The sequence below is a fragment of the Myotis yumanensis genome, unplaced genomic scaffold (genome assembly GCF_028538775.1).
Source record: "Myotis yumanensis isolate MYYU_CA2020_CCGP unplaced genomic scaffold, mMyoYum1.0.hap1 SCAF_10, whole genome shotgun sequence".
Lineage (NCBI taxonomy): Eukaryota > Metazoa > Chordata > Mammalia > Chiroptera > Vespertilionidae > Myotis > Myotis yumanensis.
Window position 1 is genome coordinate 82,915,105 of NW_027223761.1, and position 27,024 is coordinate 82,942,128.

General features: G+C 57.5%; 2 protein-coding genes across 4 annotated transcripts in view; one reads left to right on the forward strand and one right to left on the reverse strand.

Moving 5' to 3' along the window:
- The window catches only part of PHLDB1 (pleckstrin homology like domain family B member 1), a 49,634-nt gene extending 42,842 nt beyond the window's left edge, over positions 1-6,792 (forward strand). The window contains 4 exon segments of the mRNA XM_070426185.1: positions 1,728-1,844; positions 2,122-2,224; positions 4,463-4,548; positions 5,556-6,792. Of these exon segments, the coding sequence (XP_070282286.1) occupies positions 1,728-1,844; positions 2,122-2,224; positions 4,463-4,548; positions 5,556-5,696 (447 nt within the window). The 3' untranslated portion in view covers positions 5,697-6,792.
- Positions 6,793-7,022: 230 nt separating this feature from the next.
- Positions 7,023-26,590, reverse strand: TREH (trehalase). 3 transcript variants are annotated; one of them, XM_070426960.1, is made up of 15 exons: positions 26,490-26,590; positions 12,781-12,881; positions 12,519-12,663; positions 12,355-12,442; positions 11,187-11,287; positions 10,991-11,083; positions 10,751-10,867; positions 10,527-10,649; positions 10,243-10,292; positions 9,960-10,151; positions 8,355-8,572; positions 8,043-8,154; positions 7,767-7,879; positions 7,453-7,506; positions 7,023-7,229 (listed from the first exon to the last, which is right to left on the reverse strand). In XM_070426960.1, exons 1-15 carry the CDS (start codon positions 26,576-26,578, stop codon positions 7,089-7,091), a joined length of 1,737 nt encoding a protein of 578 aa, XP_070283061.1. In that variant the 5' UTR covers positions 26,579-26,590; the 3' UTR covers positions 7,023-7,088. The 3 variants fall into 3 exon arrangements, with proteins under 3 accessions (XP_070283061.1, XP_070283060.1, XP_070283062.1); XM_070426959.1 differs by having other exon boundaries at positions 9,960-10,154; XM_070426961.1 differs by having other exon boundaries at positions 8,043-8,180; positions 9,960-10,154.
- Positions 26,591-27,024: the final 434 nt, after the last annotated feature.

A 27,024-nucleotide genomic window follows, 5' to 3' on the forward strand; every position in this document is an offset into this window, starting at 1 on the left:
GGCCACGGTGAGGCTGTAATGGCCCTGGTGAGGTCGAGACGGCCCCGTTGGGGTTGTGATGGCCTTGGTGAGGTTGAACTGGCCCCGGTGAGGTTGAGGCATCCCTTGTGAGGCTGAGACGGCCCCTGTGAGGCTGGGACAGCCCCTGGGAAGCTGAGAAAAATACCACATGAACTCACTCATTTATGGATAATAAGGACCATTATAGACTGATGAACAAAAATGGATACAGAGGCAGAGCAGCATTGAGCAGACTGTCAAACTACAGTGGGAACCCTGGGGAAGATTGGGGGGTAGGAGATCAATCGAAGGACTTATATGCATGCATATGAGAATAACTAATGGAAACAAGACACTAGGGGGTGGGTGAAGCCAGGGGAATGTCAAGGGGGGCGGGAAGGAGACATGTGTAATACTCTTTGTAATACTTTAAGAAATAAAAAAAAAAGTATATATTTTTATTGATTTCAGAGAGGAAGGGAGAGGGAGAGATAGAAACATCAATGATGAGTGAGAACCATTGATCGGCTGCCTCCTGCACGCCTCCTACTGGGGATTGAGCCTGCAACCCGGGCATGTGCCCTGCCCGGGAATCAAACCCTGACCTCGTTCATAGGTCTATGTTGGGCAGGCAGAAGGAGGAATGAGGTTGGGAGGGAAATGTCCCCATGTCTCTGGTCCTGGTCCTTGCCCTGTGGGGGCGGGGGACTCAGGCTGGGTGTGCATAGGCCTCCCAGGTGGTGCCTGGGACCTGCCCCGTGGTGACAGCAGCCACAGCTCCTGATTCCCTGACCCCAGGGGTAGGCTGCTCAGGTTGGATCTGAGAAGTGAGAAAAAATAATCAGTCCATGGCCGGCCAGTGCGGCTCAGTGGTTGAGCGTCGACCAATGAACCAGGAGGTCACAGTTCGATTCCTAGTCAGAGCACATGCCCAGGTTGTGGGCTTGATCCCCAGTGGGGGGGTGTGCAGGAGGCAGCTGACCAATGATTCTCTCTCATCATTTGATGTTTCTATTTCTTTCCCTTTCCCTTCCTCTCTGAAATCAATAAAAATACATTAAAAAAAGAAAAATAATCAGGATTGTGAGTTGCACCTCTGTGTTTGGGATCTTTGGCCAGGGCCTAATTCCCCTCTTGCTGGTCCGCGACCACTGTGGGCTCTCTAGCCCCTGCCGTGGGCTGAGTGCGCTGGAGGTGGTGGGCCCAGGGAGCCCCATTTTGGGGTGCCTCCTGGAAGGTGTGCATTTGTTTTTTCTTTAAACAATCTGTGACATTTCCTTTCGTGCCATTCTAATGTTCTTCCCAGAAAGGACGAGCAGAGAGGAAGCAGGTACAGACTGGAGTTAGTCTTGGAGTTTCTGAGGTGGAACAGACCTCGGGATTAGATCGTTCAAAGCCACGTTGTCCACCTAAGGACACTGAGGCCCAGAGAGGGGGCGTGACCCCGACCAGGTGCCCTGGGACGTCAGAGACCAGCTTTCCTGTCGGCTTCTCTTCCCAGAGCCTGCTCACAGCGGCCTCTTGCTTTATACTCAGCCCCGGAGGGAGAGGAGCAGGGCGGGGGCAGGGAAGGGGGACAAGACAAGTATGGCTGCCCGCTGGGCCACTGCAGAGCCACGGCCGTGGGCGAGAGAGGGAGGGTGGCAGGCTTTGGGGTGCAGGACTGAAGCTGGGGTAAGGAACGATGGGGCAGCAAGGAGACTGTGGACCCTGCCCTCTGCTCCCAGGCGCGACCCCTGACCCGCTACCTGCCCATCCGGAAGGAGGACTTTGACTTGAAGACCCACATCGAGTCCTCGGGCCACGGCGTGGACACCTGTCTGCATGTGGTGCTCAGCAGCAAGGTGGGCGTGGCCTGGGTGCTGGGCGTCGCCTGTGTGCGGGGAGGGGACCAGGGTCGGAGGCCCTCCTGGGCTTGGTCCTGCCCTGACATCGAGGTCTGGCTCAGGACCGGTGTTCTAGCTTGAAGAGATGTTGGGGACAGGTTCCCACCCCCCCGCCCCACCCCCCGCCAATACAGGCATAGGTGCTGGCACTTCTGTGAAGGTTAGGGTTCGAGGTTCAGGGAAGGAAGGTTCGGGGCCGGGCATTGAGTCCTTCCTCATTCCTGCCTCCCACCAGGTCTGTCGTGGCTACTTGGTCAAGATGGGCGGCAAGATCAAGTCGTGGAAGAAGCGCTGGTTTGTCTTCGACCGGCTCAAGCGCACCCTCTCCTATTATGTGGGTGAGTTCCCACACGGCTTCCCCGAAGCAGGCCTGGGCTCACCCGGACAGCTGGTCTTCCGGAAGAGGCCAAGCCCCAGCGGGGGCCACAGGCTCACTGGGTCTGTCCTCTCCTCCACCCCTGGCAAATGTGCAGAGTGTCCCTGGGTCACCTCCATGGATTGGTTCATTCATTTACTTATTAAACAAATTTTCTTTTATTGATTTCAGAGAGAAAGGGAGAGAGAGAGAAACATCAATGATGAGAGAAAATCATTGATTGGCTGCCTCCTGCACGCCCCCTACTGGGGATTGAGCCTGCAACCGGTCACGTACCCTGACCAGGAATCAAACTGGCCACCTCTTAGTTCCTGGGTCGATGCTCAACCACTGAGCCACCCAGGCCAGGCTCATCCATTTATTTACTCGGCAACTGCTAAGCATCTGAAAAGTTCCAGGCACTGTTCTCGGCGCTGGTGATACGCAAGGTGGCCGCAGCCCCTCTCATGGAGCTTGTCAGGGAGGCAGCTACTGAACAAAGCGCTAGAGCGTGATGGCTGGGCACTGGGTCCTGGCGCCTGGGACTCATTCATTTAACTCATGAGCACCTACTGTGTGCTGGGCACATAGTTGGTCTCTGGATTTGAAGGAGGGTTCAGTTCAGCCTAATCTCCATATAGAGGAGATGCACACAGTGGCGACCCTGGCAGTGGGTCTCCCACATTCCTTAGCAGTTTGCCAAGGGAACGGGCTGGAGGCCATCCCAATGTGTGTGCAGAGCACACTTTACAGGAATATGAGCAGCTCAGCCTGGCTAGGGAGAGGTTGGGGTTGGAGCAGGGGAAGGTGTGAGACAGGGCCAGAGGGGCCTGTCGGCACCAGCCTGTACGTGGCCTTGGCCAAGCCAAGGAGGCAGCGGTGCCCGGGCGGAGCCAGCAGAGACGCTGTGAGCTGTGAGCCGAGGCAGCAGATTAGAGTCGCCTCGGGAAGCTCAGGCCTCAGCATCAGGGGCAGAGGGTGTGCGGGGCCCAGGAGGGGCTGCAGCGGGACCGGGTCGATGACTTGGGCCGGAAAGGAGACGGGCGGGGAGGGTGCCCACCGCCAGCCACCGCCACCTGAGCAGTGTTGCCCGGATGCCGCCTTTGTGCTTGTCTGTGGTCTCTCCTTTACGTCCCGGGCTCGCTGTCCAGGGTGTCGCTTGTAGGGCCTGGGCAGTGTGGGCCCCCAGCCACCTCCACCGAAGCGAGCCTCCTCCTTCCTGCCACCTGCCCCCAGATGCTCAGCACTTCCTTCCACTTTGTAATATTAGAGTCGAATAGGTGAATGTGTTCATATAGTTCAAGATCAAAACACAGAAAAGGTTTAAATTGGGAATTATGCCCCCACTCTCGAGAATTGATTTCTTCTGAATCCATCTAGTGTTCCTCTTGTTTTTTGTTCATTCTCACCTGAGGATATTTTCCTATTGATTTTTAGAGAGAGTGGAAGGGGGTGGGGGAGAGAGAGAAACATGGATGTGAGAGAGACGCACCCGACCAGGGCCTGGGATGGAGCCTACAACTGAGGTACATGCCCTTGACTAGAATCGAACCCAGGACCTTCGGTCCACGGGCTGATGCTCTGTCCGCTGAGCCACACCAGGTAGGGCCGTTGAGTGTTGCTTTAAGGGAAGGGGAACAAGCAGACGTGCACAGAGGGGAGCGCACCCCTTGTTTTCCTGAGAGTGCGCCTTAGAGGCCTTCTGCATCCGGAGTGTCCGTGTCCGTGTCCGTGTTTATATCCGGCTGCAGGTTAGACCTCCTTCTGTTTGCAGAGCAGACATCTGGCCGCCCTCACAGCTGCGGGGCCGCATACGTGGGCTGGTTCTCCAGCCCTCCCACGCGGGGCACCTGGCGGTTTGCAGTCTTCTGTGATACAGACACGCTGCGGGGAGCGGTGTAAGCGTGTTAATCTGCACACGTGTGAGGTGCATTTTCCTAAGTGTGCTTATTGGCTCAAAGGACAAACGGGTCGATACGGCCAAACCACCTAGCCTCCCAGTTCAGACTCGCCCCTGCCTTCTCCAGACTTGACCAGAGCGGCTGTGTGACTTTCGTGTACTTCTGACTTCCGATAGGGGGTGGTGGTGTCTCCGTGGAGTTCTAACCCACCGTCCTGTGGGTGCGCGTGAGCCTACGCCCCTGCCCTGGGGCCTGGGCACCACTACCTCCGCGCCCCCCTCTCCCCCAGCCTCTTCAGCGGGCCCTTGTTTCCTTTGCAGACAAGCACGAGACGAAACTGAAGGGGGTGATCTACTTCCAGGCCATCGAGGAGGTGTACTACGACCACCTGCGCAGCGCGGCCAAGGTGCGGGCGCCCGGGGACTGCGGGCACTGGGCAGGCTGGGAGCGAAGGCCTCCACCGGCCCTGCAGTCTCGGGCCGCCCCTCGCTCCCTCTGTAAACTTTCCCTTCCTTCCTCCTCCTCCCCTTCTCCAAAGAGGTTTCAGCTTCACTCTGGCGACCGAGGTACCCTCCCTATAGACCAGTGATGGCGAACCTCTGACACGCAAACTCATTTTTCTGGTTGATTTTTCTTTGTTAAATGGCATTTAAATATATAAAATAAGTATCAAAAATATAAGTCTTTGTTTTACTGTGGTTGCAAATATCAAAAAAACTTCTATATGTGACACGGCACCAGAGTTAAGTTAGGGTTTTTCAAAATGCTGATACGCCGAGCTCAAAAGGTTCGCCATCACTGCTATAGACAGTCACTACAATTACCGCATTTTTAAATATATTTTTTTACTGATTTAAGAGAGGAAGGAAGAGAGAGAGAAACATCAATGATGAGAGAGAATCACTGATCGGCTGCCTCCTGCACGCCCCACACTGGGGATCGAGCAAGCAACCTGGGCGTGTGCCCTGACCGGGAATCGAACCATGACCTCCTGGTTCATAGATCAATGCTCAACCACTGAGCCAGGCTGGCCAGGCCGCCTGCACCGCTTTTGCAGAGAGGAGAACGCATGAGATGAAACAGCCCTCACAGGAATGGCCCTTGGTGTCTGATCTGTGAAATTCTTTTGTGCCTGGGGTTGCTAAGGACCAGGGCCCCACCTGGAAGTACATGACTGACAGGTCCCAGGACTGCCGGGGCGAGGAGGGGACATCTCAGCTTGGACCACAGTCAAACCAGTGGCCCAGGAGCATCAGCTTGGCTGGCGGGGGCTAGGCTTCGGGTCCATGTAGGGCTCAGCCCCGAGCTCCAGGTCGTCATGGGGACAGGGCGGGGCAGGGCGGATGGGAGGCGGGCCGAGAAAGCTGCACGTCTGGGTGGCTCTGTCTTAGACACTCCCCTTTCCCTCCGCAGAGCCCGAACCCGGCCCTCACCTTCTGTGTGAAGACGCACGACCGGCTGTACTACATGGTGGCCCCGTCTGCAGAGGCCATGCGCATCTGGATGGACGTCATTGTCACCGGGGCCGAGGGCTACACTCAGTTCATGAACTGACGGGTGGGCTTCCTGGCCCTCAGGCTGGCCCAGGGCCCAGGCCCGACCTCCTGCTCTCTGCTGGCCCTGGACACAGTCACCCCCTGGCCCAGGCTGCCTCCCGGCGGCGTGTCCCGAGGCCCTGGGAGGGCCCAGCGGAGCCAAGGCTTTGTCCTGTGAGGAGCTCCTGCTGGGAGGTGCTGAGCTCGGGCCTCCTGCAGAAGCAGAACCAGCCAGGGCTGGGGCGGGGCGGGGCGGGGGCGTTTTGCAGCCCAGGAGCCCGGAACTTGCAATAACCCTGCAGGGTCCTGCCCTATGTGTTCTCTGTGTCAAGGACAATTACGGTACCAGAATCTGCCAAAGATCCCCTCTTGCCTCAGCCTCCTTTGCAGGGGCCGTGGGGGCCCGAGCAGAGCCGCCTCCAGAGTGGGGTGCTGCTCAGGCCCTGCTCTCACCCATCGTCCGCCCGCATTTGTACTTTTATTACTTTGCTCAAGGGCCAGAGGCCTCATGTCTTATCTTTGAGGGTTCAGCCCCATCCCCTTTTTGCAGAACCATCACCATGGTCACCATAGTAACCGTTTCATTGCCATGGTTACATACTAATTGCTGTGGCTGTGTGGCTCTGCCCACTGCTGAAGCTGTGGGCCCATCTGAGGGTACGTGCCATCATCTCTCCAGCCCAGGCCCTTAGGCATCTCATGTTGGGGAAATGGGACCTCACACCTCCCTCCCCAGGCCGACGCACAGCTGCTGGCCGCGGCCAGCCCTCCCGTCCACTCGTGCCTTGCTTAGAGCCAGAGGGGATGAAGTCAGGGTATCTCGGTCCCGAGGAGGAAGAAGCTGGAAGGGCCTTCCTCGGGTTCTGTGCGGGGCTCCCTGAGGAAGCCTGAGCCAGAGAGGAGCTCAGAGGAGGGGACCCTGAAGTCCCACCTCCGAAGGGGATGACTGTGGAGCAGAGGACGAGGCCTCCGGCGGCCTGGCTGCAGTCCTTCCGCCTTAACACTAAGCCCACCGCCCTGCCCCCTCCAGTGCTGGGCCTGGGTGCGGGTCCAGGCTGGGTGATTCTCAGTATTTGTAAGCATCTCAGCAGAACAATAAAGTATTTGGCGTGTGATTCTGGGAGGCTGAGTTGTGTGGGGCCCTGGGCTGAGGTTCACGGGGTAGGAGGGTTAGTTCTGCCCCAAAAGCAGGATTTCCGCTTGGTGGAAAGTTCCAGGAGGGACCCAGGGGCCACCCATGGCCTCCAGAGCCCTCCCCTGCCCCCCTCCACTCTGAGGACTGGCGGGAGGCCCAAGAGGGCATGGGGTCCCCAGGGATGGAGAAGGACGAGGCTGAAGGCAGGGACGCCTGCACACGTTTATTGAGGCGGGAGCTAGAGCTGGAGGAGCTGAGGCCAACGGGGCAGGGCCGTCACCGCAGCAGGAGGCTGAGCAGAAGTGCAGCTGCGAGGCAGAGGGGCTCCAGGAAAGCTGTCTGGGCCGCAGAGCTCAGCCGGTCGCCGTAGTGGTCCAGGAGCATCAAGACCACGCCATTGGTCCAGCCGAACCCCTCCTGGAGAGAGGGTGGCCAGTGGCGAGGCCTCAGGGGAAGGCCCCTCGTCCTTCCAGGCAGGTGTGGGGTCCCCTGACCTAAACCCGGAAGGTCTAGCCCAGGGGTGCCAGGCTCCTCCCTGGGCACCCTCCCCCATGGGAGAATAGGCCTAGAGCGGAAGGTCAAGGTCAGCTGTGGGGAGAGCAGAGCCCCATCATTCCCTGTAGGGTGTGGGCCCACTCACCTGGACTTCATACTCCCCTCCGCCACCTGGCTGTCCACCACTGCTGATGTCATACTGGGGACAAGAGGACAAGCTGACCCTCACCCCTGCAGTGCCCAGGAGTAGCCACTGGGGGCCGCCACTGGGCCTGGGGTTTGCAGAGCCTGACAATTCCCCCTCTCACCACGGGGAGGCGCACTGGCGGGTCTGGCTCAGGGCCAGCTCACCTCTGAGTCTCCCACCCCGGCAGTGCCCGGGAATGGCCACTGGGGGACGCCACGGGGCCGGGGCCTGGGCTTTGCAGAGCCTGACCGGGCGGGGCAGGGCCGGCTCACCTTCTCGTACATGGCTGACGTCTGGGAGTAGACACGGAAGTTGGTTTGGATCCAATTCTGCGCCAGCTGGAAAGCCACCTCCTGGGTCCTGGGTGAAGGAGACCTGGCCAGACCTAGGACACCCCGAGGAGGGCCTGAGGATGCAGAGCCCATCCCAGGGGCGCAGAGGGGGACAGGGCCGGCCTGTGCCCTCCTTCCAGGGACCGCGGGCCACTGGCTCTGACCGGGCCTGCGGCTGGAGAGAGAGGACCCTGGGACACGCCTCCCGGCTCCTACCTCTGATGACCAGGTCCTGCAGGGGAGCCCAGGCGTTGGGGTAGTCCCACTGCTGGCCCGTCTTCTGGAGCGAGGTCGGGACTCCGTGCTGGTAGGTAAGGATCTGGCTGTCCTGGAAGGTTCCCGAAGGCACTGTGACTGAGGGTGGGGCTGGCGGGGAGCCAGGAGGCAGGGCCCCCCTAAAGCAGAGGTTCCTCTCCTGGGCCTTCCCGTCTGGGCTCACAGCTGCCCCCTGGTGGCCGCAGTGGGACCCGCAGCTGAGACCCAGGAGGGCGGGCGGCCACTGGCCAGAGCTCCCTGCTGGCTCCTCACCTCCAGGTACTTGAGGGCCTGGTCCGCCATGGTGGGGTCCGAGAAGCAGCCGGCCCAGAGAGGAGCCAGGTTGGTCGGGTAAAACTCGTGGTTCTTCTTTCCATGTTCGAGGTCATAGTCAAACCAGGCCCCTTGCTCCTGGTCCCACAGGACGGCCTCCAGGGCGGCCAGGCGCCGGGCCCACAGGTTTCTGTACTTTGTGGCTTCAGCCTCATTCCCTGGGGGACACGTGGCTTAGATGGAGTCACCGGCCTGCCCTTGACCTCCTGCTGTGACCCTCAAGGGCCAGGAGGCCATGCCCACCTGGAGCCCGCCCCACCTCAGGCTCCAGGACCCGGCATTCCCTGAGCAAAGGGGCCCTACGGCTCCCGGCCTCATCCTCCGAAGGGCACTGGCTCCGCTCGAAGGGCCCGCGGGGAGAGGGGAGGGCTTTGGAGGTGAGGACTAGGCACCACCTGCCCGTGAGAAAATGGGGGAGTGGAGATGCACGTAGGCCCCCTGTGCACTCCCACCCGGTACCATCGGGCTGCACGAGGGGGCAGGTACCATCGGGCTGCAAAGCGGGAGGCCCTTCACCCAGCTCCTCCACCCAGCTCCACCGCCAAGGCCGAGGCGAGGCAGGGCCCAGCCAGCCGCTCACCCAGCTCCTCCACCCAGCCCCTCCCTCCCGGCCCCTCACCCAGCTCCTCCTGCCCGGCCGCTCACCCAGGTCCTCCACCCAGCCTCTCCCGCCGGGCCGCTCACCCAGGTCCTCCACCCAGCTCCTCCCTCCCAGACCCTCACCCAGCTCCTCCACCCAGCTCCTTCCTCCCGGCCGCTCACCCAGCTCCTCCCTCCCGGCCCCTCACCCAGCTCCTCCTGCCCGGCCCCTCACCCAGCTCCTCCCTCCCAGACCCTCACCCAGCTCCTCCCTCCCGGCCGCTCACCCAGCTCCTCCACCCAGCTCCTCCCGCCCGGCCCCTCACCCAGCTCCTCCCTCCCGGCCCCTCACCCAGCTCCTCCCTCCCAGCCCCTCACCCAGCTCCTCCTGCCCGGCCCCTCACCCAGCTCCTCCCTCCCAGACCCTCACCCAGCTCCTCCCTCCCAGACCCTCACCCAGCTCCTCCCTCCCGGCCCCTCACCCAGCTCCTCCTGCCCGGCCCCTCACCCAGCTCCTCCCTCCCAGACCCTCACCCAGCTCCTCCCTCCTGGCCACTCACCCAGCTCCTCCACCCAGCTCCTCCCGCCCGGCCCCTCACCCAGCTCCTCCCTCCCGGCCCCTCACCCAGCTCCTTCCTCCCGGCCCCTCACCTAGCTCCTCCTGCCCGCTGCTCACCCAGCTCCTTCCTCCCGGCCCCTCACCCAGCTCCTTCCTCCCAGACCCTCACCCAGCTCCTCCCTCCCGGCCCCTCACCCAGCTCCTCCACCCAGCTTCCTCCTGCCTGGACCCTCCTGCCTGGCCACTCAGCCAGCTCCTCCCGCCCAGCTGCTCACCCAGCTCCTCCCTCCCGGCCCCTCACCCAGCTCCTCCCTCCCGGACCCTCACCCAGCTCCTCCACCCAGCTTCCTCCCGCCTGGACCCTCCTGCCTGGCCGCTCAGCCAGCTCCTCCCGCCCGGCTGCTCACCCAGGCTGGCGTGGAAGCTGCTCATCAGCCCCTCCGCCTGGCACAGGAAAGCGTTGAGGTCCACAGGCACCAGCTTGCTGGTCCGGATGCTGCTGAGCGAGTTGGGGTCCGGGCTCCCGATGAGCCAGCGTGAAGAGAAGTCCCAGCCAGACTCGGCCCCCGCCTTGAGCTCAGCCCACAGAGCCTCCCGGGCTGCTGTGAGGGGGGGCAGAGGACAGAGGACGGGCCTGACCCAGCGGCAGGCCCCCAGCCCCCAGCCCCCAGCCCTCCCTCCGCCGCTCACCTTCGGGCACCACGCCCGCCAGCTCTGCGTCCTTGCTGTAGGACTCTGGTCTGCGAGAGGAGAGCGGGCAGCCTGGCACGGGCGGCTCTGAGCCCTTGGTGCCCAAGCTGGGGGCTGAGCCCTGGTGACTCAGCGGACCTGGGTCCACAGCCCTGATGGCCCACAGCGACCAGTCTCGCTTCTGAGAGGGGAGCCCGAGCCACCTGCCCTCCTGCCAGGGGCCTGATGACACTCGCACAGGAGTGAAGGCATGGGGGTGGAGAGACCTTCCCGCAGGGCCTCACCTGGGCCCCCCGTAAGGGACGTGGTAGCGATTCAGGACGTAGCTCTTCCCCCCCAAGCTCACAGAGACATTCCTCTTCTCAGCCCAGAAGTCCAACTCCAAGGCCAGGGTCCCGATGTTGTCCCTGGGGCAGAGCCGGGCACCCCTCAGGCCGGGCGCCCCTCCCATCCCACCTGGGGAGGCCTCGGGGACGGGAGCCCACGGGCAGCCCGAGGGGGTGCCCACCGGAGGAAGGCGGTGTCCTTGGTGTGAGCCACATAGCGGGCCATCATGAGCGTCAGGAGCGGCGGCTGGCTGCGCTGCAGGTAGTACACGCGGGCCCCGTTGGGAACGTGCCCGTAGCTGCCAAGGAGGAGGTTGCTGACTGCTCCTGCCCGACCGACCATCAGAGCCAAGGCACACCCAGCTCCAGTGCCTGGCACTGCGGTCCTCCCGCACCCCCGCCTGCAGGGCAGCCCCTCTTACGCCTGCACCAGGTCCAGGAAGTTCTGCAGCATGCCCCGCACCGTCCCCGCCATCTCCGACAGGAGCAGCCCCTCCATCACCCAGTAGGAGTCCCTGGGGAGGGACGGCTCCGTCATCCCAACCAGACCTCACCCGCCTCTGCCCTGCATGCTCAGGACACCCCCGGCTCGGGGCTCCCCACCACCTGGGTACTCACCAGTAGTAGAACTCGCGGAAGCGCCCGCCGGGCACGATGAAGGGGTGTTTCGAGTAGATCAGAGAGAAGCGCTCGGGCTGGCTGAGGACCTCTGGCCTCACCTGGAGCAGGAGAGAGGGCGCAGGGAGCCTGGACCCCACACCTGCCCCAGGGCCTGGGCTGGAAGAGCTGCTGGGGGCTCAGAGTCAGGCCATCCGGGTGTGGGCTCTGCTTCCCTGCTGCTCGGCCTGCTGGGGCCTCTGCCCAGGCCGGGCTGCCTGGAGCCTGGTCTGCCCCACGTGTGTGCGGCCCTGGGGTCCCTGCTGTGCTTGGTGGAGGGGAGGAGCCGACCATGTACCTGGCACCGGCACGAGCTCACCGAGCAGTGGCCGCTCTTCGGTCTCCTCCAGCTCCTTCGCCCCCCGAATCTCTGCTCCCACCACCAAGCCAGGCCCAGAGACTCAGGGCCCCCGTTCTCTGGCCATGACCCTCTCCCCAGTGGGTGGGTGTGCATGGGCGTGGCCGAGGAGCAAGTGGGACCCGGCGGGGCCTGCTGGTGTCTGTCAGGCATTGGCGCTGCTTCTTCCCTGCTAGTTCTGCATGTGAGCGTGGTTTTAGGGGGCGGGGTTGCGAGGGGAGCAGTGCTTGAGGCTCAGCTCCCATGGGTGCTGGCTGAGGGAGCAGCACACGCCAACGAAGGAGCCCCCTCTGCCTGTGGGTGCCAGGGCCTGGGGCTAGGTGCTGTGCATTTTGGGCCAATCACTGCCCTCTCTGAGCCTCAGACAAAGGAGAGAAAGTGCCAACAGGCTGTGCCAATCGCAGGGCAGCAGCTACGGTCATTCCTGCGCAGGGCGTGGCCTGAGGGCCTCGGGAAGAGTCCAGCGGGAGAGGGAATAGCACCCCGTGGGTTAGAGGCAGGACTGGGCAGCCTGGGAGGGCGGGGCAGGCTGGGTGTGCCTGGGGGCGGCGGGGGACTTCAGGGAGAGGTCAGGGGTTAGAAGGACATGTCCCCCTGACCCCTCTCAGAGATTCTTTATACAATTCTAATCGCTCTAGAAAGCCGCTGTTCTGGGACCCGGGCCTGGAGGCTGTGTTCTCGGGGACTGCATCCGGATCTGGGCTCTAGGGCGGGCGGCCTCGCAGCTGGCACCCCTCTCAGCGCCATCCCCTGGGCCCTGGGCCCTGATACCTTCTTTCCCAGCTTCTTCCAGAGCTGGTGCAGCTGCCCGGCCCAGAGGCGCAGCTTGGAGTCCGCGATCTTCTCTAGGAATCGGGGGCTGGAAAGACAGGGGCCGGCAGGGGTCAGGGGCAGCCCCGTTGGAGGGCCCTCTCTGCTCCTCATCCGGGTTGTACCTGTCTTTCCAGTCCTCAGGGACCCAGGGCTGCAGCTCCTGCCCCGCGGCCTGGAAGTGCTCTTGGAGGAAGGCCTGCAGCTGCGGCCTGGGGACGCTGTGGTTGTGGGCGCTGGCCAGTGTGCGGAAGTGCTGCAGGACCTGGTCTGGGGCGGAGACACAGGGGGGTTCCTGGGACTCGTGACCCCCTCCATGATGGAGGGTCTGGCTCCTGCTGTCTTTGGCAGGAAATTCAGGAGCAGGTGGGGTCCCGGGCGCCTTACCTGGAGCGGAGGACAGCGGCATGTCCACGAACTGCTTGTCGTCCTGGTAGAGCTTGGCCATCTGCACCTGGTGCAGGAGCTCCCCGTGGCAGTAAATCTGGCTGCAGAGAGAGTCGGGGAGGGGCGGGTCAGGCCACGTCATCTGGGGAGAAGAACGGCCAGATAGCTCTGGGCACAGTCCCCCACGGACACGGGCACGGGCACTGGCTGTGTGCGCCTGAGCACAGGTGTGGGAGGGCTTCGCGGGTGCTGGTGACATACAGGCTAAGAGAAGTAGGAGGGTCTTTGTGCAGCAAAGGACCCAAACCATTTCCTGAGCCCACAGTGGTTGTTGATTTGGAACAGTAGAGCACTCAGTGGATGAAAGATTAGCACTTTTAAAAAAATATATTTTTATTGATTTCAGAGAGGAAGGGAGAGGGAGAGAGAGATAGAAACATCAATGATGAAATAGCAAACATATGTCGAAGGAATTTCTTCTCTGATAATGCTCCTAGGGCAATGAAAACTAAAGAGAAAATAAACAAATGGGACTACATCAAAATAAAAAGCTTTTGCACAGCAAAGGAAACCATCAACAAAACAACAAGAAGACCCACTGCATGGGAGAACATATTTGCCAATGATATCACCCATAAGGGTTTAATCTCCAACATTTACAAGGAACTCATGAAACTTAATAATAGGAAGATAAACAATCCAATCAACAAATGGGCAATGGACCTAGATAGACACTTTTCGAAAGAGGACATACAGAAGGCCGAAAGACATATGAAAACATGCTCAAAGTCACTAATTATACGAGAGATGCAAATCAAAACGACAATTCGGTATCACCTCACACCTGTCAGAATGGCTATCATCAACAAATCAACAAACAACAAGTGTTGGAGAGGATATGGAGAAAAAGGAACCCTTCTGCACTGCTGGTGGGAATGCAGACTGGTGCAGCCACTGTGGAGAACAGTATGGAGCTTCCTTAAAAAACTAAAAATGGAACTCCCATTTGACCCAGTGATCCCACTTCTAGGAATATATCCCAAGAAGCCAGAAATACCAATCAGAAAGGATATATGCACCCCTATGTTTGTAGCAGCACAATTCACCAAAGCTAAGATTTGGAAACAGCCTAAGTGCCCATCAGCAGATGAGTGGATTAAAAAACTGTGGTACATCTACACAATGGAATACTACGCTGCGGTAAAAAAGAAGGAACTCTTGCCTTTTGCAACAGCTTGGATGGAACTGGAGAGCGTTATGCTAAATGAAATAAGCCAGTCAGAGAAAGATAAATACCACATGATCTCACTCATTTGTGGAATATAGAGAACAACATAGACTGATGAACAGGGACAGATCCAAAGACAGAGAAACAGCAATCAGACTATTAATCCCCAGAGGGAAAGTAGGGGAGGGTCGGGGTAAGGGGAAGAGATCAACCAAAGGACTTGTATGCATGCATATAAGCCAAACCAATGGACACGGACAACAGGGGGATGAGAGCATGAGTGGGGCGGTGGGAGGATGGAGGTTAATGGGGGGGAATGAGGACACATTTGTAATTCCTTAACTAATAAAGAATTTAAAGATAAAAAAAAAAGAAACATCAATGATGAGAGAGAATCATTGATTGGCTGTCTCCTGCACGCCTCCACTGGGGATTGAGCCTGCAACCCAGGCATGTGCCTTTGACTGAAATTGAATCTGGGACCCTCCAGTCCGCAGGCTGATGCTCTATCCACTGAGCAAAACTGGCCAGGGCTATCATTGCTGTTTCTACCTCTCTCTCCCTCTCCCTTCCTCTCTGAAATCAATAAAAACATAGTTAAACCAATAAAAATAAAGAGGGCTATCAGAACTGGGAAGATCCCCCCTGAGGAGCTAGGAGTTCCATCTCCACAGCAGGACCCACAGCCCAGGGTCCCATTGTCAGGAAGAGAAGTCCCCATGACTTCTGGCTGTGAACCAGCTCAGGGGGTAGCCCAGTGATACGAAGGGCTGCTGGAGTCCCAGGCACTCCTTTTAAAGGGCCAGAACATGGACTTACTTGCTCTGAGTTCCAGCACTGGGCACCAGAGACATATGGGGAGGAACTGAGTTGTCTGGCATTAGGGTGAGAGCTGGAAGGGCAGCTTTCTCGCAGACAGAAGTGCTGGCAGAGGCCATTGTTTCTTCTCTGAGCCCTCCCAAAGCTGGCAGGCAGGCATCACATCTGAGTCTCCATCATCCTGGCTCACACTGTTAGCCACACCCTGGTGATTCTCTGAGTCCCTGCCCACCTAGCTTTTGGGCCCAATCCAAGCCGTTTCTAGTGACTCTTCCATACAAATAGCCTGTCTTGGCTCATGCTTTGCACTTCCTAAAACCTCTCAAACAAGCAGCATCTAGCCTAAGCATGCCCCATTCCTCTCACTAAGTGGCCCCAGGCCCAGCACTAGCAGCAGCCGACTCTGGTTGGCAGCTTGGCCTCTCTTGGGCACCTCCAAGCCCAGCACAAGTAGCAGCCATCTGCAGGTTTCTTATAGCTCATGCCAGGTGGCCCTGGGACACAGAGAGTGGCTGACCTTTCTTGGCTCGCACCTTCCAGGAAGCCCCAGAGCCAGTGCACTGGGATAGCTTCAGACCATGTCAAAACACTACCCAACCTCCTCCACAAGGGGCACACTCAAGAGGCAGACTCAGCAGGCACCAGAGCACTGAAGTAAATCCTGCTCAGTGGTGTGGGCCCTGCACAGCTGAGGGTAAATTCCTCCCATTGACATGCCAATAGCAGTCAAGGCTCAACTACAACAGGAGGGTGTACACCGATAACATGGGGGTCGCAGCTGAAGGGCCCAGCTGGGGTGAAAGGGAGATTGCTCCACTGGACTCTATAGGACACCAACTACTAAGCAAACTCTACCAAGCCCAGGAGACGTAGCAGCTCCACCTAACCCATAGGAATAAACACAGGGAGGCAGCCAAAATGAGGAGGTAAAGAAGCATGTCCCAAACGAAAGAACAGAAGAAATCTCCAGAAAAAGAACTAAACAAAATGGAGACAATCTACCAGATGCAGAGTTCAAAACACTGGTGTAAAAAATGTCCAATGAATGTAGGGTAAGAGTAGAGGAACTCAGTGAGAGCTTCAACAAAGAAATAGGAAACATAAAAATGGAACTAGAAAACAAAGAAGAACCAGTCAGGAGTCAGAACCAAGATAGGTAAACACTGGTACTTGCTGCCTCCCACAACCACATCAAAATACAAAACAACCGTCATTCAGAAACACCTGAAATTGGGCTGAATGGAAGTCTCATAACTAGAGAAGTAAAGAAGAAAGCACATTGAGACTAATAGGAGAGGTGGAGGTGCAGATGGGCTGGTCCAACACCCGTCTGTGGCAGCTTTTTAGTCGGGAGGGATATGCAGACTGCAGAGGTCTCCCGTGAGGTGCAAGGAGTCCTAGCCCCACACCAGACCCCTCAGCACAGGTTTCCAGAGCTGGGAAGAGAAGTCCCTGTACCTTTGGGCTGTAAAAACCAGCAGGGATTGTGGCTGAGTGACATGGAGGCTACTGGAGACCCAGACTGTTCTTCTTAAAGGGCCCCTGCACAGACTTAGTTGGACTCGCGCTCTCTCCCTCTTAGCTCCAGCACTAGGGCAGTGGCTTGGGGAGGGAGGGGGGGATCCAGGGACATATGGGGAGGAACTGGATTGTCTGGCATCAGAGCAAGAACTCAGGGACAGCTTTCTCCCAGATGGGGGTGCTTGCAGGGGTCATTGTTCTTACACTGAGACCTCTCCTGTCATAGAGCTGACTGGTAGCCATATCTGAGATTCCACCAGCTTGGCTCACAATGTTTGATCCGTCCTGCTGATTTCCCTGACTCCACTCAATTTTCAGCCCCATCCAAGCTGTTTGCAGTGGCTTTTCCATAGAAATGGCCTGTCCTGGCTCAGGCTTTAGACTTTCCTAAAATCTCTCAAACTAGCAGCAGCTGGCATTAGCATGCCCCATTCCTCTCAATAAGAGGCGCCCGGGGACCCAGCACTAGTAGCAGCCTGCCTTGCTTCACAGCTTGGCCTCTCCTGGGCACTTCCAAGCCCAACACAAGTAGCAGCCATCTGCAGATCGCTCTGTAGCTTCTGACAGGTGGCCCCAGAGCCAGTAGCTGACTTCACACCTCCATTGGGGGCCCTGAGCCAGTGTGCCCAGTGGACAACTTCAGATCACACAAGATCACAACTTCACACATCCAAGGGGCAGACTCAGTGAACAGCAAATCCCCACTGAAGCAGGGAGGCAGCCCCCAAAAGGGTGTCTCCTGCACAGCAGCTCTTCCACTATAGTAACAGCTGGTCCTCACAGCCAATTGGCCTGGGGGTCAGTTCCTCCCAGTGACACCAAGGCTCGACTACAGCAAGACAGTGTACACAGTCACACAGGGTACACCTAGAGTGCCCAGCTTAGGTGACTGCAGAGGCTGAGCCACTGGGTCCTACAGGACACCTACTATACAAGGCCACTCTACAAATTCCAGGATACATAGCAACTCTACTTAATACATAGAAACAAACACGAAGAAGCAATTAAAATGTGGAGACAAAGAAACATGTCACAAATGAAAAGAAGAAGAAATCTCCAGAAAAAAAACCCCAAATGAAATAGAAGCAAACAAACTACTAGATACAGAGTTCAAAACAGTGGTTATTAAAGATGATCAAGGATCTTAATGAGAGCTTCAGGGACTTAGTGAGAATTTCCAGGAAATTAGTGAGAACATCAAAGATATGAAAAAGGATCAGTCAGAAATTAAGCATACACTAACTGAAATAACAAATAATTTACAGGGATTCAACAGTAGAGTAGAGGATGCTGAGAATCAAATCACCGATTTGGAATATGAGGAAGCAAAAAACACTCACAAGAGCAAAAAGAAAAAAAGAATTAGAAAGTGAAGAGAGTGTAAGAAGCCTCTGGGGAAACTTCAAGTGCACCCACATTCACATCATGGGGTGCCAGAAGGAAAAGAGAGAGAACAATATCTTGAAAAGCTATTTGAAGAAATAATGACAGAAAGGTTCCATAACCTGGTGAAGTAAATTGACATACAAATCCAGGAAGTGCAGAGAATCTCAAACAAGATAAACCCAAAGAGGCCCACACCAACACACATCATAATTAAAGTTAAAAACAAAGAGAGAATCTTTAAAAAATTAAAGAGAGAATCATAAAAGCAGCAAGAGAAAAGCAGTTAGTTACCTAAAGGGGAGCTCCCATAAAACTGTCAGCTAAGCCCAGCTGGTGTGGCTCAATGGCTGATCATCAACCTATGAACCAGGAGGTCACATTTGATTTCCAGTCAGGGCATATGCCTGGGTTGCAGGCTTGATCCCTGATGTAGGGTGTGCAGGAGGCAGCCGGTCAGTGATTCTTTCTCATCATGGATGTTTCTATCTCTCTCTCCCTCTCCCTTCCTCTCTGAAATACATATAAATATATTTTTTATAAACTGTCAGCTGATTTCTCAACAGAAACTTTGCAGGCCAGAAGGAATTGGCAAGAAATATTCAGTGATGAAATATAAGACTTTCTACCCAGTAAAACCAAGATTACTCTACCCAGCAAAGCTATCATTTAGAGATGAAGGACAGATAAATAACTTCCCAGACCAGGACAAGCTAAAGGACTTCATCACTACTGAACCAGTATTACAAAAAATGTTAAAGGGTCTTCTTTAAAAAGAAGAATAAGGAAGATAAAAAATATGAATAATAAAATGACAATAAATAAATATCTATCAATAATTACTTTAGCCCTGACTGGTTTGGCTCAGTGGATAGAGTGTTGGCCTGTGGACTGAAGGGTCCCGGGTTCGATTCCGGTCAAGGGCATGTACTTTGGTTGCGGGCACATCCCCAGTAGGGAGTGTGCAGGAGGCAGCTGATCGATGTTTCTCTTTCATCGATGTTTCTAACTCTCTATCCCTTTCCTTTACTCTCTGTAAAAAATCAATAAAATATATTTTTTAAAAAATAATTACTTTAAATGCAAATGGATTAAATGCTCCAGTCAAAAGATGTAGGGTAGCTGAATGGATAGTAAAATATGACCCTACATATGCTGTCTGCTGGGGTCCAACCCCAGCAGGTCCAGGGGTCCCCAAAGGTGTGGACGGAGTCGGCGAAGAAGGAATGACATGAAGGCAGTGTTCAGTTCATCAGCAGAGTTGGGTTCTCTAGCCAGGATCTCCAGCCAAGTTCTGTAGCCATGTTCTCTTGCTAGGTTCTCCAGCCAGGGTTTCCAAATTCTCCAGCAAGGTTCGGTTGCCAGGTTCTGTCACCAGGTTCTTTTGCCATGTTCTGTCTAGGTTCTTCAGCAAAGTTCTGTAGCCAGGTTCTGTCCAGGATCTTTTGCCAGGTTCTTTCGCTAGGTTCTGTTTCTAGGTTCTCTGTCTAGGTTCTGTCTCTAGGTTCTGTCTCTGGGTTCTGTGTAGGATCTTCAGCCAAGTCCTGTCTCTTGGTTCTCTCTCTAGGTTCTCTGTCTTGTTACATCTGTATTTATACCAGTTGATTTTAATCCTGTCAATTTCTATTGCAAAGGTTAGGGCGTTTCTTATCTCCATTCCAGGGAGTAAAGATTATGTAGCTTAAGCATGATTGTTTGTAGTTAAAGTGATTAACTACCCGCCTGGCACTTAGTTAAGAGGTTTTATCCCCTCCTTAACTTCAGGGAAAAATCCCTACCTGGGAAAACAACCTTTCTCGGAGAGGTGACCTTGGTTAAAACACATAGCGCCAAGAAGGTGAGCAAACATATTAAGAACAGTATGCCATATATGCCAGGTCCCTTGAAACAGCAAGGATGGACCGGCTCCTGGCAGCTGTCTACAAGGGACCCACGTCAAATGGAAAGGCACACACACATTGAAAGTAAAGGGATGGAAAGAGATTTCATGAAAATGGAAACAAAAAAAAAGCTGTGGTAGCAATGCATTCAAAAAAAATAGATTGAAAAGCAAAATAAATGGACAAGCAGAACAGAAACAGACTCATAGATACAGAGAACATTTTGACAGCTGCCAGATGGGAGGGAGGTTGGAGGGTGAATGGGTGAAAAAGGTGGAGAGATTAAGAAGTACAAATTTGTAGTTACAGAATAGTCATGGGGATGTTAAAGTACAACATAGGGAATATAGTCAATAATATTCTAAAAGCTATGTATGGTGTCAGATGGGTAATAGATTTTTTGGGGTGATCACTTACTAAGTTATGTAATGTCTCATCACTGGCTTGTACATCTCAAATGAATATAATATTGTATGTCAACTGCAATTGAAAAATAATTTAACCAACAACGTTGGTTAGTGTTTACCGTATTGGCATGGGAAGGAGTCAGGAGTGTTGGCACGTTACTGGAGTCCCACACTCAGCAGGAAAAGTACGTCAGGGAGGAAAAGTAAAGTCGAAGTGATGTGGGAAGAAAGAAAAAGGTGTAGTTATACCATCCTCTTCCTCTCGTGGGAAGAATTGTGGCGTTATGCCCACACCCTCTCCTCTGTGTCCCAGGTTCCCTCGTTAACTGAGCAGAGGGATCTGTTTGGTTAGGGCCCTCCCCTGGCCCCTCGTGCTGAGTGGCTCACACTTGTGAAGGTGGTGAGCCAGTCCTTGAGACCTACATTCTCCCTGCTTTAGACAACCTTTGTTTTAGTTGCTCATTCCAAATGTCTATCAAATCATTGTGCGGAGAATGAAAGTGTGTTCCTTGGTCTGAAGAAATGTAACTCTGGGGTCCAAATCGTTGCACTATCTCTTGTTCTGGTCCTTTTAGAATATTTCGAGCATTTGTATCTACCACTGGGCATTTGAGGCCAGTCCGGAGGAGGTGTTGTTCCTGTCGGGCCCCATTTGTGGCTTCTGAGTCTCCCAGTCAGTCCGTTGCCGACTGTACGCACGTCCTTCCCCCAGGCGTCTGCTGACAGCGTCTGCAGGCGTCCCTCTTGTTGGCAGACAGACCATTCTTGTTAGCATTTGGTGCTTCAGCGAGTGCACGTGGAATCTTCTAGATCCAGCCACCTCTGCATTGCTGCAGCCTCCCAGTGTCCATTGGTCTAGGAACCCAAGTGGCCATCTCACACGAGGACTCTGATACCGACTGGCTGGCGCCGGTACTTTCTGATGAAGGAAGGGGCTCTTCTGACGGGCATCCCTGTCTCCTGCTTTAATGCAGCCCTCAGGTCCCATGACGATTCCATGGGACTGTGCCACAGGGGGCGTTGCTTTTATAGACCAAGTTTCCATTGACCTTTTGCCGGACCCTGTGGCCAGGCCACAGCCACTGACTAAGGTCAGTCAAACCCAACACAGTGGCACCAGGATGTCATTCAGCTCCCTAAGCAGATTGGGTTTTATCATCTTTAACCAGCGTGGCAGCCTCGCAAGCAGTGAGCTCGCTGCTCCCCTGGCCACTGCCGTCCACAGCCAGCAGCTCGCTGCTCCCCTGGCCACTGCCATCCACAGCCAGCAGCTCCCGGCTCCCCTGGCCACTGCCGTCCACAGCCAGCAGCTCCCGGCTCCCCTGGCCTCTGCCGTCCACAGCCAGCAGCTCTGCCAGCCCGCTGAGAGCTGGGAGAGGGCACACTATTCAAGTGAAGGGCAGTGGGGTCCGGCAGCCCCTGGTGGTTCCACAGTCCGGCCCAGGGGAAGAGCACCTGCTGCTGAAGGGACCGAGATGCTCCCCACCCCCTAGGAGCTCGCCCCTGCACGACCGACCGTGCATCTCATTACGGTCTCTTCCGGCCCCTCCCTATGGAGCAGGTCGCCCGAGGTATTATGGGCATTTCAGGTTTCCAGGTGACCTCACGTCTTTCAGTCGCAGGGTGGTTTCCATTGTCTGATAGCAGGCTAGCCACCGCCTCTCCGGTAGCCATTTTCTAGTCCAAAGTCTCAGCAGCCAGGCGGGGGTGCCCAGGCGTCTGCTCGGTGCCAGCCTGGGCGCCAGGGGCTGGCTGTGTGGACTCTGGCGGCATTGGGTTATCACCTGTGGTGTCCAGTTAACGTTGCCTGACCGCAGATCTGTCAGCCTTTTACTTTATGGCACTTGTTTCACTTTTTAATTTTTTAAAACATATTTTTGTTGATTTCAGAGAGGAAGGGAGAGATAGAAACATCAATGGTGAGCGACTGTCTCCTGCTCGTCCCCCACTGGGGATCAAGCCCGCAACCCAGGCATGTGCCCTTGACCGGAATCGAACCTGGGACCCTTCAGTCCACAGGTCTACGCTCTATCCACTGAGCCAAACCAGAGAGGGCAACACAGCCTGCTTAAACACTCCAGCTTTCATCTGCACTTCCACCTTAGCCTCATCAACTCTTGCCTCCTGCCACCTCTCCATCGCACTGTCGCCCCTTTCAGGGTGGCCCCAGTGGCCCTGGTGGCCTTTGTCACCACAGTGCTCGGGGCGTCTTGCATCACGGAGTCCAAGACGCTTCACGCTCTGACCGTCTTGCCCACTCACATGCAGAGGCTCTGAGTGCCCAGCAGGGGGCAAACCTAAGGGACTGGACCCTCTCAATATATTTCTTAAAAATATATTTGTATTTAAAAAAAAATATATATATATATATATATTTGTATTGATTTCCAAGAGGAAGGGAGAGGGAGGGAGAGATAGAAACATCAATGATGAGAGACAATCATTAATTGACTGCCTCCTGCGTGCCCCACACTGGGGATCAAGCCCACAACCCGGGCATGTGCCCTGACTGGGAATCAAACCGTGACTTCCACACTCAACCACTGAGCCACAATCAATCATCAGCAAGTCCGATCAGCTCAACCTTCCAAGTAGATCCCATACTGAACCACTGCTCACCTTTCTGGTCCTATCACGGAGGCCCCAGCCCTGACCCCTCTCCCGGGAGCCCCCATCACCTCCCGCGATTCCCACGTCTTCCTGTCCCTGCGCAGTGGCCTCAGCGTGTGCTGCATCTCCAGGCCTGGACTGTCTTCTCCCAGAACCACCGCGGTGGCTCCTGCACGATTCTTTCCTGCATCGCATCCTCAGACATCCCTCCTGTCTGAAACGCTCTCCACCCAACCCCACGAGCGGTTCCCTGACTTCATTTTACTTTTAATTGTGCTTCTAGCACCGTTGTGCTTCTGTTATTCCTTTCCTTTCTGGTGAGGTGGCGCTGGTGAGGTGGGGATGGTGAGGTGGGGCTGGTGAGGTGGGGCTGGTGAGGTGGGGATGGTGAGGTGGCGCTGGTGAGGTGGGGATGGTGAGGTGGGGATGGTGAGGTGGGGATGGTGAGGTGGGGATGGTGAGGTGGCGCTGGTGAGGTGGGGATGGTGAGGTGGGGATGGTGAGGTGGGGATGGTGAGGTGGCGCTGGTGAGGTGGGGATGGTGAGGTGGGGATGGTGAGGTGGGGATGGTGAGGTGGGGATGGTGAGGTGGGGATGGTGAGGTGGGGATGGTGAGGTGGCGCTGGTGAGGTGGGGATGGTGAGGTGGGGATGGTGAGGTGGGGATGGTGAGGTGGGGATGGTGAGGTGGGGATGGTGAGGTGGCGCTGGTGAGGTGGGGATGGTGAGGTGGGGATGGTGAGGTGGGGCTGGTGAGGTGGGGCTGGTGAGGTGGGGATGGTGAGGTGGGGATGGTGAGGTGGGGATGGTGAGGTGAGGATGGTGAGGTGGGGATGGTGAGGTGGGGATGGTGAGGTGGGGATGGTGAGGTGGGGATGGTGAGGTGAGGATGGTGAGGTGGGGATGGTGAGGTGGCGCTGGTGAGGTGGGGATGGTGAGGTGGGGATGGTGAGGTGGCGCTGGTGAGGTGGGAATGGTGAGGTGGGGATGGTGAGGTGGGGATGGTGAGGTGGGGATGGTGAGGTGGGGATGGTGAGGTGGCGCTGGTGAGGTGGGAATGGTGAGGTGGGGATGGTGAGGTGGGAATGGTGAGGTGGGGATGGTGAGGTGGGGATGGTGAGGTGGGGATGGTGAGGTGAGGATGGTGAGGTGGGGATGGTGAGGTGAGGATGGTGAGGTGGGGATGGTGAGGTGGGGATGGTGAGGTGGGGATGGTGAGGTGAGGATGGTGAGGTGGGGATGGTGAGGTGAGGATGGTGAGGTGGGGATGGTGAGGTGGGGATGGTGAGGTGGGAATGGTGAGGTGGGGATGGTGAGGTGGGGATGGTGAGGTGGGAATGGTGAGGTGGGGATGGTGAGGTGGGGATGGTGAGGTGGGAATGGTGAGGTGGGGATGGTGAGGTGGCGCTGGTGAGGTGGGAATGGTGAGGTGGGGATGGTGAGGTGGGAATGGTGAGGTGGGGATGGTGAGGTGGGGATGGTGAGGTGGGAATGGTGAGGTGGGGATGGTGAGGTGGGAATGGTGAGGTGGGAATGGTGAGGTGGGGATGGTGAGGTGGGAATGGTGAGGTGGGAATGGTGAGGTGGGGATGGTGAGGTGGGGATGGTGAGGTGGGGCTGGTGAGGTGGGGATGGTGAGGTGGGGATGGTGAGGTGGGGATGGTGAGGTGGCGCTGGTGAGGTGGGAATGGTGAGGTGGGGATGGTGAGGTGGGGATGGTGAGGTGGCGCTGGTGAGGTGGGAATGGTGAGGTGGGGCTGGTGAGGTGGGGATGGTGAGGTGGGGCTGGTGAGGTGGGGATGGTGAGGTGGGGATGGTGAGGTGGCGCTGGTGAGGTGGGAATGGTGAGGTGGGGCTGGTGAGGTGGGGATGGTGAGGTGGGGATGGTGAGGTGGGAATGGTGAGGTGGGGATGGTGAGGTGGGGATGGTGAGGTGGGGATGGTGAGGTGGCGCTGGTGAGGTGGGAATGGTGAGGTGGGGCTGGTGAGGTGGGGATGGTGAGGTGGGGATGGTGAGGTGGGGATGGTGAGGTGGCGCTGGTGAGGTGGGGATGGTGAGGTGGGAATGGTGAGGTGGGAATGGTGAGGTGGGGATGGTGAGGTGGGAATGGTGAGGTGGCGCTGGTGAGGTGGGAATGGTGAGGTGGGAATGGTGAGGTGGGGCTGGTGAGGTGGGGATGGTGAGGTGGCGCTGGTGAGGTGGGAATGGTGAGGTGGGAATGGTGAGGTGGGAATGGTGAGGTGGGAATGGTGAGGTGGGAATGGTGAGGTGGGGATGGTGAGGTGGGGATGGTGAGGTGGCGCTGGTGAGGTGGGAATGGTGAGGTGGGGATGGTGAGGTGGGAATGGTGAGGTGGGGATGGTGAGGTGGGGATGGTGAGGTGGGAATGGTGAGGTGGGGATGGTGAGGTGGGGATGGTGAGGTGGGAATGGTGAGGTGGGAATGGTGAGGTGGGAATGGTGAGGTGGGGATGGTGAGGTGGCGCTGGTGAGGTGGGAATGGTGAGGTGGGGATGGTGAGGTGGGAATGGTGAGGTGGGGATGGTGAGGTGGGAATGGTGAGGTGGGGATGGTGAGGTGGGGATGGTGAGGTGGGGATGGTGAGGTGGGAATGGTGAGGTGGGGATGGTGAGGTGGGAATGGTGAGGTGGGGATGGTGAGGTGGCGCTGGTGAGGTGGGAATGGTGAGGTGGGGATGGTGAGGTGGGAATGGTGAGGTGGGGATGGTGAGGTGGGAATGGTGAGGTGGGGATGGTGAGGTGGGGATGGTGAGGTGGGGATGGTGAGGTGGGGATGGTGAGGTGGCGCTGGTGAGGTGGGGATGGTGAGGTGGGGATGGTGAGGTGGGGATGGTGAGGTGGGGATGGTGAGGTGGGGCTCGTTTTTCTTGTTCACGGAGCAGCCCCAGGGCAAGTGAGAGCTCAGCAAACCTTGTCCGATGGTAGCGGACCTGCGGGCTGGGGAGGCGGACAGGACCCCTCACCCCCAGGAGTTGCAGGTGGAAGCCATGGCCCCGGGAAGGTTTAACTTGTCCTTTGTCATAGGAGTCAGAGGTCAAACCCAGGAGCTGTTTCCAGTCTCTGATGCCCCCTCCCACATCCAGGCTCGGGAAGTTAGGCAGAACACTTTCTAGAACAATCCTGAGGACAGCCCTGTGCGGTTCAAGGAGCAGCTTGGAGGGAGGGTGGGGAGGAGGCTTGGACGGGTGCACAGGTGACCTCGACCAGCGCTCCCCATGGGCGGGTGGCGCTCCCCACACTGGGGCCATGCCCAGCACAGCCTGCTCCACAAGGAAGCCAACCTCCTCTCCTGCCCTGCCCTCAGGCCCCCATCCCATCCCAACCCTTGAACCTCAGCCTCCCCCACCAGCCCCAGTGGCCATCCCCACTCCTCCCTCTCACAGGAGGGGGGGGGGCAGGTGCCCACTCCTCCCTCTCACAGGAGGGGGGGGGGCAGGTGCCCACTCCTCCCTCTCACAGGGCGGGGGGGGGGGGCAGGTGCCCACTCCTCCCTCTCACAGGGCGGGGGGGGGGCAGGTGCCCACTCCTCCCTCTCACAGGGCGGGGGGGGGCAGGTGCCCACTCCTACCTCTCACAGGAGGGGGGGGGGCAGGTGCCCACTCCTCCCTCTCACAGGGCGGGGGGGGGGGCAGGTGCCCACTCCTACCTCTCACAGGAGGGGGGGGGCAGGTGCCCACTCCTCCCTCTCACAGGGCGGGTGGGGGGGGGAGGTGCCCACTCCTACCTCTCACAGGGCGGGTGGGGGGGGAGGTGCCCACTCCTCCCTCTCACAGGGCGGGGGGGGGGGGCAGGTGCCCACTCCTACCTCTCACAGGAGGGGGGGGGCAGGTGCCCACTCCTACCTCTCACAGGGCGGGGGCAGCGCCTCCTGGGACCCCAGACCCAGGCCCAGCAGCAGCAGCAGGCACAGCTTGCAGGCGCTCTCGGGCATGGTGGCTGCAGCCAGTGGGCGAGCTCAGGCAGCTGCTGCCGCTGGGGCACTGCCAGGCCCACCTGCCAAGGCAGCAAAGTCCACATCTGAGGCGTGGCCACCAGAGGGGTAGCCAAGGAGGCAGCGGTGCCCGGGCGGAGCCGGCAGAGACTGAGACGCTGAGAGCTGTGAGCCGAGGCAGCGGATTAGAGTCGCCTCAGCATCAGGGGCCGAGGGTGTGCGGGGCCCAGGAGGGGCTGCAGCGGGACCGGGTCGATGACTTGGGCCGGAAAGGAGACGGGCGGGGAGGGTGCCCACCGCCAGCCACTGCCACCTGAGCAGTGTTGCCCGGATGCCGCCTTTGTGCTTGTCTGTGGTCTCTCCTTTACGTCCCGGGCTCGCTGTCCAGGGTGTCGCTTGTAGGGCCTGGGCAGTGTGGACGAAAAGGGGCCACATGCTGACCTGAC

What these genes read in the sequence shown, in the direction of transcription:
- TREH (XM_070426959.1), bottom strand. Translation starts at nt 26,578, where the DNA reads ATGCCCGAGAGCGCCTGCAAGCTGTGCCTGCTGCTGCTGCTGGGCCTG. An exon ending in GTCCCTTACGGGGGGCCCAG is followed by an intron (nt 10,293 to 10,526) that starts GTGAGGCCCTGC and finishes CTCCTCTCGCAG; the next exon opens with ACCAGAGTCCTACAGCAAGG. An exon ending in AGGCCCTCAAGTACCTGGAG is followed by an intron (nt 8,155 to 8,354) that starts GTGAGGAGCCAG and finishes GGAACCTTCCAG; the next exon opens with GACAGCCAGATCCTTACCTA.